At 53.3% G+C, this 13,806-nt stretch overlaps 3 protein-coding genes across 3 annotated transcripts in view; 2 read left to right on the top strand and 1 right to left on the bottom strand.

Annotated features, from left to right (window-relative positions):
- Positions 1-3,437, bottom strand: part of ECE2 (endothelin converting enzyme 2) — a 56,452-nt gene extending 53,015 nt beyond the window's left edge. Inside the window, exon 1 of the mRNA XM_056849993.1 lies at positions 3,405-3,437. Within this exon, the coding sequence (XP_056705971.1) occupies positions 3,405-3,437 (33 nt within the window). The remainder of the gene's footprint in view (positions 1-3,404) is intronic.
- EIF4G1 (eukaryotic translation initiation factor 4 gamma 1) overlaps positions 1-13,806 on the top strand; it is a 158,837-nt gene that overhangs the window by 442 nt on the left and 144,589 nt on the right. The window lies entirely within an intron of this gene.
- PSMD2 (proteasome 26S subunit ubiquitin receptor, non-ATPase 2) overlaps positions 10,493-13,806 on the top strand; it is a 29,564-nt gene continuing 26,250 nt past the window's right edge. The window contains exon 1 of the mRNA XM_056850173.1: positions 10,493-10,590. The gene's annotated coding sequence lies outside the window, so the exon portion shown is untranslated. The remainder of the gene's footprint in view (positions 10,591-13,806) is intronic.

The following is a 13,806-nucleotide window of genomic DNA, read 5'->3' on the forward strand; positions in this document are numbered from 1 at the left end:
GCAAGAGAGTTTCTCATGCAAAGCACAAAAATGTGCAACGCCACCATTAGATTCCAGAGAGTTCATCGCTCATTTAAGACTTCCCTTGACACTCTTGTAGTTTATCAATAGTGCACAGGAGTGAATGTTTTAAAAAACCCAAAAATACATGGTCATATGAGCACTGATGTGAGCACTCGTGTGCACGTTGTTGTTGTTGTTTTAACAGCAAGAGTGTGTGCATGGGGCAAATCTCAGTGGGCCTCTGTCAATTATGGCAGCCAGCAGCCCTAATCAGAGATGATGATGAAGAATGAGGAGTTGGTTTTTATATGCCGACTTCCTCCACCACTTAAGGAAGACTCAAACCGACTTACAATCACCTTCCCTTCCCCTCCCCACAACAGACACCCTGTGAGGTGGGTGGGGCTGAAAGAGTGTGACTTCCTGTGTAGGAGTAGGGGAAACAAATCCACCAGATTAGCCTCCGCTGTTCATGTGGAGGAGTGGGGAAACCAACCCGGTTCACCAGATTAGCATCTGCCACTCGTGGAGGAGCGGAGAATCAAATCTGGTTCTCCAGATCATACTCCACCGCTCGTAACCACTACACCATGAGGGGGGGGAGCCAGACAAGGGGGTGGGCTGGGGGAGGTAGCCCTGTGGAAGGGAAGGGCTTCCAAGTGCTCCCTTCCACGGCAGATTTCCCTCCTGTTGCTCCAGGAGCTCCAGCATAGCCCTGGACGGAAACCCAACGTTTCCAAAGCTGCGGCTTCTCTAGGCACTATGCTGTGCTTCAGACTGTAGCCAACCTGTGATAACACGTTTCCTTGGAAGCAATTCCCATTGAATTCAATGGACTCCCTGATAAGAGCCCATAAACCCCCCGAACTGCTCAACGCGAGCAGAGGAGAGAAGGAGCAATCTGTTTTCCTGGTGACGGAGCTGGATTCAGAAGCGGCAGTCAGTCGCTACCCTCCTCCTCCTCCTCCCATACTCCTCTTCACTTAATGGCTGCAGACTTATGGTGACCCCGTAGGGTTTTCAAGGCAAGAGGTGCTTGGAGGTGGTTCGCCATTGCCTGCCTCCGTGTCAGGACCCTGGACTTCCTTGAGAGCCAGCGTGGTGTGGTAGTTAAGAGCGGTGGTCTGGAGCGGTGGCGTCTGAACTGGAGAACCGGGTCTGATTCCCCACTCCTGCGCATGAGCGGCGGAGGCTGATCTGGTGAGCTGGATTTGTTTCCCCACTCCTACACACGAAGCCAGCTGGGTGACCTTGGGCTAGTCACACTCTCTCAGCCCCACCTACCTCACAGGGTGTCTGTTGTGGGGAGGGGAAGGGAAGGTGATTGTAAGCCGGTTTGAGTCTTCCTTAAGTGGTAGAGAAAGTCGGCATATAAAAACCCACTCCTCTTCCTCTTCTTCTTGGTGGTGGTCTCCCTTCCAAATACTAGCCAGGGCCGACCCTGCTTAGCTTCCGAGATCTGGACGTTGCAGTGGCCCGCCTGGGCTATCCAGGTCAGGGCGACTAACTGGTGCTAAATGGGTTTCAGGAAGGTCCTCCCAATGCCCTCCAAGCCCTACAGCCTCCTGGTCCAGCCTCAACACCAGTCCCTTCCCATGGTCCTTCTGCCACCTTAGGGCACAAGGCTGCCAGCACAGAGTTGCCAACTGCGGACTGGAAAATTCCTGGAGATTTGGGGGTGGAGCCTAGGGAAGGCAGGGTTTGGGGAGGGACCTCAGCAGGGTATAACGCCATAGAGTCTACCTTCCAAAGCTGCCTTTTTCTACAGAGGAACTGATCTCTGTCGCCTGGAGCTCAGTTCCCGTGCTGGGAGGTTGGGAACCCTGGAATGCCTTCAAGGAATCGACAGTTAATAATAAGGGTTGGTTTTTATATGCCGACTTTCTCGACCACTTAAGGAAGAATCAAAGTGGCTTACAATCACCTTCCCTTCCCCACAACAGGCACCCTGGGAGGTAGGTGGGGCTGAGAGAGACCTTTTCCTCCTAAGGTTAGGGTTTCAAGCCTACATCCCCAGCGACCTGGGAGAAAATCCCACGGGCAGGGACTTACTTCCCAGTAAAGGTGCATAGATGGGAGGGACGGTTTAAAAAGTTACCCCCCCCCAAAAAAAAAACACACACACCCTCCTTCTCCCCCCTCCCCTGAAAGGGTGTGTGTGAGTCCTTGGATCTTAAGGGAGGTTTTTTTTTCCTTGGGGGGCAGGAGTCAAAGAGCTGCTTCCCAAGAAGTTGAGGGTGTTCCCTCTCCCTTCCCCGTCCCTCCCCCTCCGCGCTCCGCGCTTACTTGCATCTTTGGACTGGGGGGGGGGGCGCAGGTGGAGGGCAGCGCCCCCTCCCTCCCCCCCCCCGCTACTGAAAGGGGGCGTGCGAGTCCCTGGATCTTAAGGGAGGCTTTTTTCTCTTGGGGGTAGGAGGTGACACCCCCCCGGAGAAGTTGAGGGTGTTTCCTCTCCATCGCCTCCCCGTCCACCCCCGCTTACTTGCATCTTTGGACTGGGGGGGGCGCAGGTGGAGGGGGGCGCAGGTGGAGGGCAGCGCCCCCTCCCGCCCCCCCTACTGAGGCTTTTTTCTCTTGGGGGTAAGAGGTGACACCACCCCCCGGAGAAGTTGAGGGTGTTTCCTCTCCATCGCCCCCCTCGTACCCCCCCCCCGCTTACTTGCATCTTTGGACTGGGGGGGGCGCAGGTGGAGGGGGGCGCAGGTGGAGGGCAGCGCCCCCTCCCGCCCCCCCTACTGAGGCTTTTTTCTCTTGGGGGTAGGAGGTGACCCCCCCCCCGGAGAAGTTGAGGGTGTTTCCTCTCCATCGCCCCCCTCGTACCCCCCCCCCGCTTACTTGCATCTTTGGGCGGGGGAGCAGGTGGAGGGGCGGGGGGGCAGGTGGAGGGGCAGCGCCCCCTCCCTCCCCCCTACTGAAAGGGGGCGTGTGAGTCCCTGGATCTTAAGGGAGGCTTTCTTCTCTTGGGGGTAGGAGGTGACCCCCCCCCCGGAGAAGTTGAGGGTGTTTCCTCTCCATCGCCTCCCCGTCCCCCCCGCTTACTTGCATCTTTGGACTGGGGGGGGGGCGCCGGTGGAGGGCAGCGCCCCCTCCCTCCCCCCTACTGGAAGGGGGTGTGTGAGTCCCTGGATCTTAAGGGAGGCTTTCTTCTCTTGGGGGTAGGAGGTGACACCCCCCCCGGAGAAGTTGAGGGTGTTTCCTCTCCATCGGCCCCCCCCGTCCCCCCTCCCGCTTACTTGCATCTTTGGGCGGGGGGGCAGGTGGAGGCAGGTGGAGGGGCAGCGTCCCCCCCCCGACCACGCGTGGGATCTGGGGCCGGACGCCCCCGCTCCAACCCCGATCGCCCCCCCCGGCTCCTTTCCCCGAAAGCAGCCCCCCCCCCCCAACAAGACGGCCGGACTCACGTTGCTGCCCAGATCCTGGAGCGCCACGTTCATGCTGGCGAGCTGGAGCGGGGCGGGGGGCTAGCGGCCGGGGGCGCGCCGGGCGGCCGGGGCCATGCCGCGCCGCCCCGCCTCGCCCTGCCCTCCGCGCGCCCGGGGGTGGGGTGGGGTGGGGATGGGGGGCGATGGCCGAGCGGCGAGAGGCGCGCACCGAGCCGGCCGCCGAGGTCGCGGGGCCCGGGCGGCGCCTCCGCAACGCCGAGCCGGTCGCGCCGGTCCCGCCAGCGCAGCCGGGCGGCGGATTCGCCCATTGCGCAACGCTGCCCGCCGCTCTGCGCCTGCCGGGGACCTGGATCGCCCGGCTTGGGGTGGCTTTTGGAATCACAAGTCCTCGTGAGAGCAGAGATTGTTATGATTATTTGGATTATTATTCACGATGGGTCAACCTAATTCACAGTGGGTGGCCGTGTTAGTCGGTCTGCAGGAGTAGAAAAGGGCCAGAGTCCGGTAGCACCTTAAAGACTAACAAGAATATTTTCCGGCAGGGTGTGAGCTTTCGTGAGCCACAGCTCGCTTCTTCAGATACAGCTAGGATGTGAATCCATCTGTCTTTAAGTAGAGGAGAGTGAATTCAGACAAGCATTAGTATGTCAATGTGAACGGTATGTCAATGTGAATAGCAGGCGTGATGGGATGAGGTGTGGGATGCAGAAGAGTCTGTGATGTCCAGGGGAGAGATGGGTGTGGAGAAATCAGCATTGGTTATGAGCCATGAATGCAAGGTCTTTTCTTCAGATGCAGCTAGAATCTGATTCCTCCTCCTCCTCCTCCTCCTCCTCCTCCTTTATTTCTCAGCGTATTCTTTCTATTCTTTTTCCTGGATCAGCTCAGTTGCCAGTGGTTTGTAGTCCTACTCTCTATGTGTATTTTTATTCCTCCACATTTTATCTCTATTCTTACTGGATCAGTTAAGAACATAAGAAAGGGCATGCTGGATCAGATCGAGGTCCATCAAGTCCAGCAATCTGTTCACACAGTGGCCAACCAGGTGCCTCCAGGAAGCCCACAAGCAAGACGACTGCAGCAGCACCATCCTGCCTGTGTTCCACATCACCTAATATAATAGGCACACTCCTCTTATCCTGGAGAGAACAGGCATGCATCATTACCAGTATCCATTTTTACCAGTAGCCATGAATAGCCCTCTCCTCCGTGAACATGTCCACTCCCCTCTTAAAGCCTTAACATAAGAAACATAAGAAAGGCCCTGCTGGGTCAGACCAAGGCCCATCAAGTCCAGCGGTCTGTTCACCCAGTGGCCAACCAGGTACCTCTAGGAAGCCCCACAAACAAGACGACTGCAGCAGCATTCTCCTGCCGTTGTTCCCAATATAATAGGCCTGCTCCTCTGATCCTGGAGAAAATAGGTATGCATCATAACTAGTATCCATTTGGCTAGTAGCCATGGACAGCCCTATCCTCCATGAACATGTCCACTCCCCTCTTAAAGCCTTCCAAGTTGGCAGCCATCACCACCTCCTGAGGCAGGGAGTTCCACAATTTAACAACACGTTGTGTGAAGAAATACTTCCTTTTGTTTGTTTCGAATCTCTCACCCTCCAGCGTCAGCAGATGACCCTGCATTCTGGTATTATGAGAGAGGGAGAAAAGCTTCTCCCTGTCCACTCTCTCCATAACATGCATAATTTTATAAACCTCTACCATGTCTCCCCTTCAATTCCCAGTGGTTTGTAGTTCTATTGTCTTTATGTATTATATTTCTCAACATTTTATTTCTATCCTTCCTGGATCAGTTCAATTGCCAGCGGTTTGTAGTCCTGCTATCTATGTGTATTTCTGTAATGCATTTGGATGCTGCCCCTTCAGAGAGAAATGGTGGAGGCAGCTCATGACAAACCTCAGATAGAAGCGAGACAAGGAAAAAAGAAAAAGAAAGACTCAACCAATAATTAAGACAGCTAAACGGGTAAGGAATCCACCCATGTCAGTGATAAAAATGACCCAGCCAAGCAGGAATATAATAGCAAAATATCCATGCCAGCACTACAGTAAAATAAATAACTGCAGAAGACAGAAAAAGAAGAGCATAAACATCAGAAGAGCAGGCTAGGGGATAGATAACATATAAAATGGAGGATAAAATCTTAGGATGGCCAAACACAATGACTGAAGGTGGGGGGGGGGTCTCAGATGAAAGGGTGGGTGAATAAAAATGCCTTAATACAGTGCACAAAAGTCATAAGGGGTCGGTACCAGATGGACTTCCAGGGAGAAGGTGTTTACATCTGGCCTAGGAAAACTATGCCTTTGCCATTCCTCACATTCATTACAAAGAAATATTGGAAGTATGATATTGATGGCACTACTGCTTTTAATTAGGGGGAAAAAATCCACTTGCAACTTGTTTGGCTTCCTTTAAAAACTAGTGCCCTGAGAGCCAGCATGGTGTAGTGGTTAAGAGTGGTGGTTTGGAGCAGTGGACTCTAATCTGGAGGACCAGGTTTGATTCCCCGCTCTTCCATGTGGCAAACTGGATTTGTTCCCCCACATGAAGCCAGCTGGGTGACCTTGGGCTAATCACAGCTCTCTTGGGGCTCTCTCAGCCCCACCTACCTCACAGGGTGTCTGTTGTGGGGAGGGGAAGGTGATTGTAAGCCAGTTTGATTCTTCCTTAAGTGGTAGAGAAAGTAGGCATATAAAAACCAACCCTTCTTCTAGAGCCCGAGGCCACTGCCCTGTGCACCTATGTAGTTAGCCTGGCTCTGAGGCTGTTCCGCAGATAGAGGGCCACCACTGAAAAAGCCCTGTCTCTGGTTAACATTTTGTCATGTTCTCCTGGGGTCAGGTTTGAGTCCAGGGCTGTCTCACCCTCCAAGCCTAGGATGGCTTTTAGTCAGGCAAGCGCCCCAGGACAGAGCCGCAGAATACAGCAAGAAAAGGGGCCTTTCTTCACCCAATTTGCCCATTGTGCCCTGCCAGTTACCTCTTCCCACCTGCCAGGGCATGAGCCTATCATTTCTTCCCTGGTTGTTCCTGGGCACACCTTTTAAATGCTTCCCCGCGGGCAGGCCAACCCTGGGCTCAGCCAATCCCCCTCCCCAATCCAGTGACAGGCCCCTGGGCAAATTATACTTGCCTTGGAGTGGTGAGCTTACCGGCCCCTGGACTTCTTTAAATACCTGGGTGCCCCACCAAACCTCCTCTAAGAAGGTCAGTGCTGCCTGTTCTCCCTGCCCCTTTGACAAAGCTTCCCTGGGTCTTACTACCAGGGTCATATATGGCAGGAACTGGGATGGGTTGGTCTGTGCTGCTGAGCATGCCTCTGAGAGCCGGCTGACTCCTGAGTAGGCTCTTCCAAGGCCCTGCTGCAACCCGACAGGTAACCTCCCTAGCTTCGGGGCTTGTGCCTTTGGTAGGGCTGGCAGCTGCCTGGGGTATGTGAGGGGCGGAGGAGCCAGCATGCTGTTATTTTGTATAGCAACCTCCAGGTACTAGCTGGAGATCTCCTGCTATTACAACTGATCTCCAGCTGATAGAGATCAGTTCCCCTGGAAAATATGGCCGCTTTGGCAACTGGACTCTATGGCATTGAAGCCCTCCCCAAACCCCACCTTCCTCAGGCTCCACCCCAACAACCTCCTGCAGGTGGCGAAGAGGGACCTTGCAAACCCTAAGTACAGGGGGTAAATTAGGGGTCATGCTGGGTCTGGGATGGATGGGTACTTGGGCAATTGGGGCAAATGGCAGCTGCCCCATCTTTTTCGGTGCTTGCTGTGTGGTGCGGTAAAATAAAAAATCTGGAAATGCATTCTGGTCGAGCACCTTGGGGGACTGCTTAAATTGGGGGAGTGCATCAGGCAACTTTCTTGCTGCAGTGGGGTTCAACCTCCCCCCTCACGGCATGTGTAGGTCCTTTGAAGGAGATACCAGCAGCCACGCTCACTGACTTGGCTATCACCAGTAAGAAGTGGCTTTAAGATTCAGGGCAAGGTTTGAATGCAGAGCCTTGGGAACCAGCATAGAGACATTTATGCGTGCGCACTTGGACTCACGTTCGGCCCTGGTCTGACTCAGTTGTTCCTTGGAGCTCTGCATGAGTTCTCCGCCCATTTGAAATGACCTCGCTGCCAGCCCTCACAATGTACAGGTCTTCCCACTCCTCTGTTAACCTGACTTTTCCCTCTAACCTGAGCTCAGCCCGGCTGAAATCTCTGTGCAGATGGCAAAGCTGGGCCACAAAAAGGTTGGCTTCTCTCACAGCCATTCACAAAGCAGCGTATAAAGAGGCGGGGATTCAAATAGTCCCTGCTTCCTCGGAGCTCTTTCTGGGCAAAAGAAAGGCATTTTAAAATGGAGGTTTGGATTTCTCCTCCCTCCCCTTTCTTTCAGATTGCTCCGTTTGTTTGTTTATTGTTCTTAAAATGCTTTTTAGTGTGGCAATTAGGTTTTTTTGGGGGGTGATCTTCTCTCACAGTGAGCATTGCAATTGCAAAGCAGCTTTTAAAGGGGCGGGGACTTGATTTGAACTTGGAGACTGCTGGTGCAGAGATTCCCAACAAGAAAGTGTGGGTCCAGCTAGCAACAAACCTCAGGCAAAACTCCTATGCATAAATGACCTAAGAGTAACACCCCTGAGTTTCTAGTCTGAGTTGGCAAATCCGTGGATCTCTGCTGGAAGGAGGGGGCCATTTGGGGTGGCACAATGTGACAGATGGGTAGTGTCGACTGTCAGCTTGATAGCACAAAGACACTGTTGTGTGCCCTATTGCCTAAGTGAAGCGATATCTGACAGCAAGGCTGATTCTGTGAACTCAGGGAGATCATGAGAGGGGAGGGCAGGAAGGGTTGTGTCAGTGCTTGCCTCTCATGGCCCAGGGAAATGCCAGTCGATGCTTTGGGGTCAGGAAGCAATTTCCCTCCAGGCCAGATTGTCCAGGGATCCTGAAGGATTTTTTTTTTTTGGCCATCTTCTGGGTATGGAGTAGGGGTCACTGTGGGTGTGGGGCGGGAAGGTAGTTGTGAATTCTCTGCATTGTGCAGGGGGTTGGGCTAGATGACCCTCGATGTCCCTTCCAACTTTACGTTTCTATAATTCTTGTTTCACCGCATACCCAAAGAAAGGGAAATATTCAGACCTGGATTCATCCCAGTTACATTCGCCCCATCTAACCTCCTTCTTTGGAGGTTTTTAAGAAGAGGCCAGATGGCCATCTGTCAGCAATGCTGATTCTATGACCTTAAGCAGATCCTGAGAGGGAGGGCATCTCTACCATCTTCTGGGCATGGAGTAGGGGTCACTGGGTGTGTGTGTGGGGGAGGTAGTTGTGAATTTCCTGCATTGTGCAGGGGGTGGGACTAGATGACCCTGGTGGTCCCTTACAACTCTCTGATTCTATTATTAGGAAAAACTTCCTGACAGAGTTTCCGGCTAAACATCAAAAGAGCTTAGATGACTAGATAACCCTGGACTAGGGGTTGGACTAGATGACCCTGGTGGTCCCTTCCAATTCTATGATTCTATCTTAAAATAGTTGTGTGAATCAAGCAAAGGGGGGTGGGATTGCTGCGAAATTCCCTGGCTTGCGGAGAAGCTCGACAGGCGCCATCTAGTGGAGCAGAAGGGAAATGAAACCTCTTTCCAAAGGGTGAAGGGAGTAAGAATTGTTTGCGTAGCAGCTTTCCAGGATCCAAAAGGCCCTTTTGGACAGGCACCTAGAACAGCTGACCCAGGAACATGAGAAGCTCTTGTGCAGACGGACTCCAAGAACTATGTTGAACAGCTTGCAGTTTAACCGGCGGTTTCAGAGGCAATCTGCAAACCTCGGGGGAGTTCTAGAGGCATTTGGGATTTCAGGATGCTCCTTCTCCCAGTGGGCTTCTGACGGCCAGTGGGGGGTGGGTGGGTAGTTGTTTTCTATCCTTCCCCCTGACCTAAGGATAAAATCCCAAATTCTACATTTCTCTCCCAGGCCCTTAAAACAGAGGCAAACCTGGGGCAGGGAGTTCCACTATTTAACTATGCGTTGTGTGAAAAATCAATCATTGAACTTGAACTTGTGCATACTTGGTACTCTGCTGAGACCTTTGAAAGATTTTTTGCTCCTTTATTGTATATTTTGTACATACTATGTGTTGGTTTATAGCAGTGGTTCCCAACCTTTTTTTGACCAGGGACCACTGGGACTTTTTTGTTCGGTGCAGGGACCCCAAGGTTCAAAATAAAAATTCCGAGAATTTGAAAGGAAACTTTAATCATAACTGTTAGTTAAACATTAAACTTAGAATAATATTTGAATATATATTTTTATAATAGAGAACTTTTAATTGAAAATATTAATTTATTGTGGGTTTATAACTTTGTTTTGCGGACCTTAATTTAGTTCTCGCGGACCCCTGGTTGGGAAGCAGTGGTTTATAGTGTGGTTACTTGTATTTGCGCATTGTATGTTTATAGGACTCTCAGTAGCTTATATAAAAATTGCACCTTGTTTGTAAATGTTTTTCGCTCCTATACTGTTTTCCTAACTTTTGGTATTAGCATAGCGGTGCCTGTTTCTCCCCCACTCTACCCAGCAGTTGGCAACCCTAACGGCTACCCATCGTAATAAGGCATATATTGACACTAGGGACCAAACATGTTCCTTTTGCAACGCAATGCATCCCCACCGTCCTATTGTTCCCACCCACCCACGCTGCTTGTGCATTGACTTTAACGCCGTGACGTTTTGCCCACGTTTTCTTCCGCGAGCCGCCGGCCGCGTGTGAAAAAAGAACGCGCTCAGCCTCCAGCCCACGAGGACGGCGCGGCCACGCCCACCGCCCAGGCAGGGCTGAAGGGCCGCCTCCTCCCTCGCGCATTGGTCCCGCCCCATCCACTGAGCCCCGCCTCCCTTCTTTCTCCGCCCCGCGCGTGTCGCGTCACGCGGCGCGCGCGCGTGCGCACTCTTTCTCTCCGCCGATTGGCCCTCCGAAGCCCCGCCCCGCTGATCCGGGCGCGCAGGCGTAGTGCGTCGGGGAGCCTGTCTGAGGGAAGCGGGTCGCCATGGAGGAAGGCGGCGGCAGCTCTCAACGGCGGGTGCAGTCCGGAGGGGAGAATCCGGGCACCGGGGACGACAAGCTCTCGGGGCCCTGGAGCAAGGACAAGAAGGACCCCAACGCCTCCGCGGGGGACAAGGAGCAGGAGCTGGTGAGAGGCCGGCGGAGGAGGAGGAGGAGGAGCCGCGCTGAGTCACGGCCAGGCCCAGAGCCCGGAATCGGACCAGCAGGAGGGGCTCAGGGACGGGCCCCGCGCCCCTCCTGCTGGTTTTAATGGAGGGGGGGCGGTTGGCCCTTCCAGGTCTCCTTCCTCCCTTCGTCCTCTTTGGGCTGACAGGGGGCTGAACTGGAGGGATGCGAGTGTCTCTGGGCATGGGCAGAGTGCCGTGAAGGTTTTAGTGGAGGCGGACGATGGGACCTTCCAGCTCTCCTTCCTCCCTTCGTCCTCCTTGGGCTGACAGGAGGCTGAACTGGAGGGATACGAGTGCCTCTGGGCATGGGCAGAGTGCCGTGAAGGTTTTAGTGGAGGCGGACGATGGGACCTTCCAGCTCTCCTTCCTCCCTTCGTCCTCCTTGGGCTGACAGGAGGCTGAACTGGAGGGATGCGAGTGCCTCTGGGCATGGGCAGAGTGCCGTGAAGGTTTTAATGGAGGCGGACGATGGGACCTTCCAGCTCTCCTTCCTCCCTTCGTCCTCTTTGGGCTGACAGGAGGCTGAACTGGAGGGATGCGAGTGCCTCTGGGCATGGGCAGAGTGCCGTGAAGGTTTTAATGGAGGCGGACGATGGGACCTTCCAGGTCTCCTTCCTCCCTTCAGCCTCTTTGGGCTGACAGGAGGCTGAACTGGAGGGATGCAAGTGCCTCTGGGCATGGGCAGAGTGCCATGAAGGTTTTAATGGAGGCGGACGATGGGACCTTCCAGGTCTCCTTCCTCCCTTCAGCCTCTTTGGGCTGACAGGAGGCTGAACTGGAGGGATGCGAGTGCCTCTGGGCATGGGCAGAGTGCCGTGAAGGTTTTAATGGAGGCGGACGATTGCAACTTCCAGGTCTCCTTCCTCCCTTCGGCCTCTTTGGGCTGACAGGGGGCTGAACTGGAGGGATGCGAATGCCTCTGGGCATGAGCAGAGTGCCGTGAAGGTTTTAATGGAGGCGGACGATGGGACCTTCCAGGTCTCCTTCCTCCCTTCGTCCTCTTTGGGCTGAACTGGAGGGATGCGAGTGGCTCTGGGCATGAGCAGAGTGCCGTGAAGGTTTTAATGGAGGGGGACGATGGGACCTTCCAGGTCTCCTTCCTCCCTTCGGCCTCTTTGGGCTGAACTGGAGGGATGCGAGTGCCTCTGGGCATGAGCAGAGTGCCGTGAAGGTTTTAATGGAGGCAGACAATGGGACCTTCCACCTCTCCTTCCTCCCTTCGGCCTCTTTGGACTGACGGGGCTGAACTGGAGGGATGCGAGTGCCTCTGGGCATGAGCAGAGTGCCGTGAAGGTTTTAATGGAGACGGACGATGGGACCTTCCAGGTCTCCTTCCTCCCTTCGTCCTCTTTGGGCTGACAGGAGGCTGAACTGGAGGGATGCGAGTGCCTCTGGGCATGAGCAGAGTGCCGTGAAGGTTTTAATGGAGACAGACGATGGGCCCTTCCAGGTCTCCTTCCTCCCTTCGTCCTCTTTGGGCTGACAGGAGGCTGAACTGGAGGGATGCGAGTGCCTCTGGGCATGAGCAGAGTGCCGTGAAGGTTTTAATGGAGGTGGACGATGGGACCTTCCAGGTCTCCTTCCTCCCTTCGTCTTCTTTGGGCTGACAGGAGGCTTCACTGGAGGGATGTGAGTGCCTCTGGACATGAGCAGAGTGCCGTGAAGGGTTGAGGGCCACTGTGCGTGTGCTTCTAGAGAGAGGATTTCCTTTCATGCCACTATGGCTGGCTTCTGCACATTTGGGCTTAGCGGGCAGGGGCGCTCAGGTTGGAGGATGTGCATATGAACACGCGAAGCTGCCTTATACTGAATCAGACCCCCTTGGTCCATCAGAGTCGGTATTGTCTACTCAGACTGGCAGCAGCTCTCCGGGGTATCAGGCAGAAATCTTTCACATCACCTATTTGCCTAGTCCCTTTAACTGGAGATGCTGGGGATTGAACCTGGGACCTTCTGTATGCCAAGCAGATGCTCTACCACTGATCCACAGCCCCTCCTGCCAGGCTGGTGCTTGGACATATGCAAATAATTTGTGTTTTAAGAAATGTGTGTATGTGAGGACCAGTGTGGTGTAATGGTCTGAGAGTATCAAGTTAGGATTTATAGTATCAGGCCATCTAGTCCAACCCCCAGCTTACTCCAGGATCAGCCTAAAGCCTCCCTGACAAGCCTCCCTTGGGAGACCCAAATTCAGATCCTCCTCTCTCAGGCATAAGGCTCACTGGATGATCTTAGAATAATTGCTCTCTCTGCCTAGCCTACATTGCAGGATTGGTGTGAAATTAAAAATGGGGGGTAATGTATGCTGCTGTAGCTGCTTAGAAGGAGGATAGGATAAACATGTTCTAAATCAGGCTTGTCCAACCTGCGGCCCAGCGCGGCTATGAATGTGGCCCAACACAAGATCGTAAACTTACTTAAAACATTATGTTAGTGTATTTTATGTGTGGCCCAAGACAATTCTTCCAGTGTGTTCCGGGGAAGCCAAAAGATTGGACGCCCCGGTTAAATGGGCATCTTATTTTAGTCAGGGACCCATGGGACAGTGGTACCTGTACTGTCATTCTCTTAAGGTGCTTTGACACACGCTGACTTTCAATCCACTTTAGGGATTGTGTGCACATGGATTTTGCTGTATCATACATTAAACCCAGCTGCAAAATGCATTGAAAGAGGATTCAAGGTGCGTTATTTTAGCATGTGTGAAAGCACCCCTTGGTCTGTCAAATGAAGAATGTGGTCACTTAGAGATGTTTAGCAAACTTAAGCGTCAGAGACCGTGAAAAGTGGCCTTGCACTTTTGCCACTGAGAAAACAGGGAGTAGGAATCATGATCTTACTCTTGCTGCGTGGGACCAACCAGGTGGATCTTTACCAGCCTGCAGGAAGGCAATAGGTTGGTTCCTGACACAGACCCTTGTGTTAAAGGAATACTTTTATTTTTATTAATGTACATGTCCTGCTTTTCCTCATGGCTGAAGGGGCTGTCAATGACGATGCTTAAATTCTTGTATAACTCCAGCAAACCTCTCAGTAAGGTGGTGAAGCAGTTGACTTATTCCCATTTTGTGTGTGAAAGGCTGAGAGAGGTGTTTGCTCGTGGCAAGGTTGAAATTCCAACAGGTCTTTCTGACTTGTACTCCAGTCTCTTAGCTACTATGCTGCAGCTGGCAGAT

Source organism: Euleptes europaea, chromosome 5 (genome assembly GCF_029931775.1).
Source record: "Euleptes europaea isolate rEulEur1 chromosome 5, rEulEur1.hap1, whole genome shotgun sequence".
NCBI lineage: Eukaryota > Metazoa > Chordata > Lepidosauria > Squamata > Sphaerodactylidae > Euleptes > Euleptes europaea.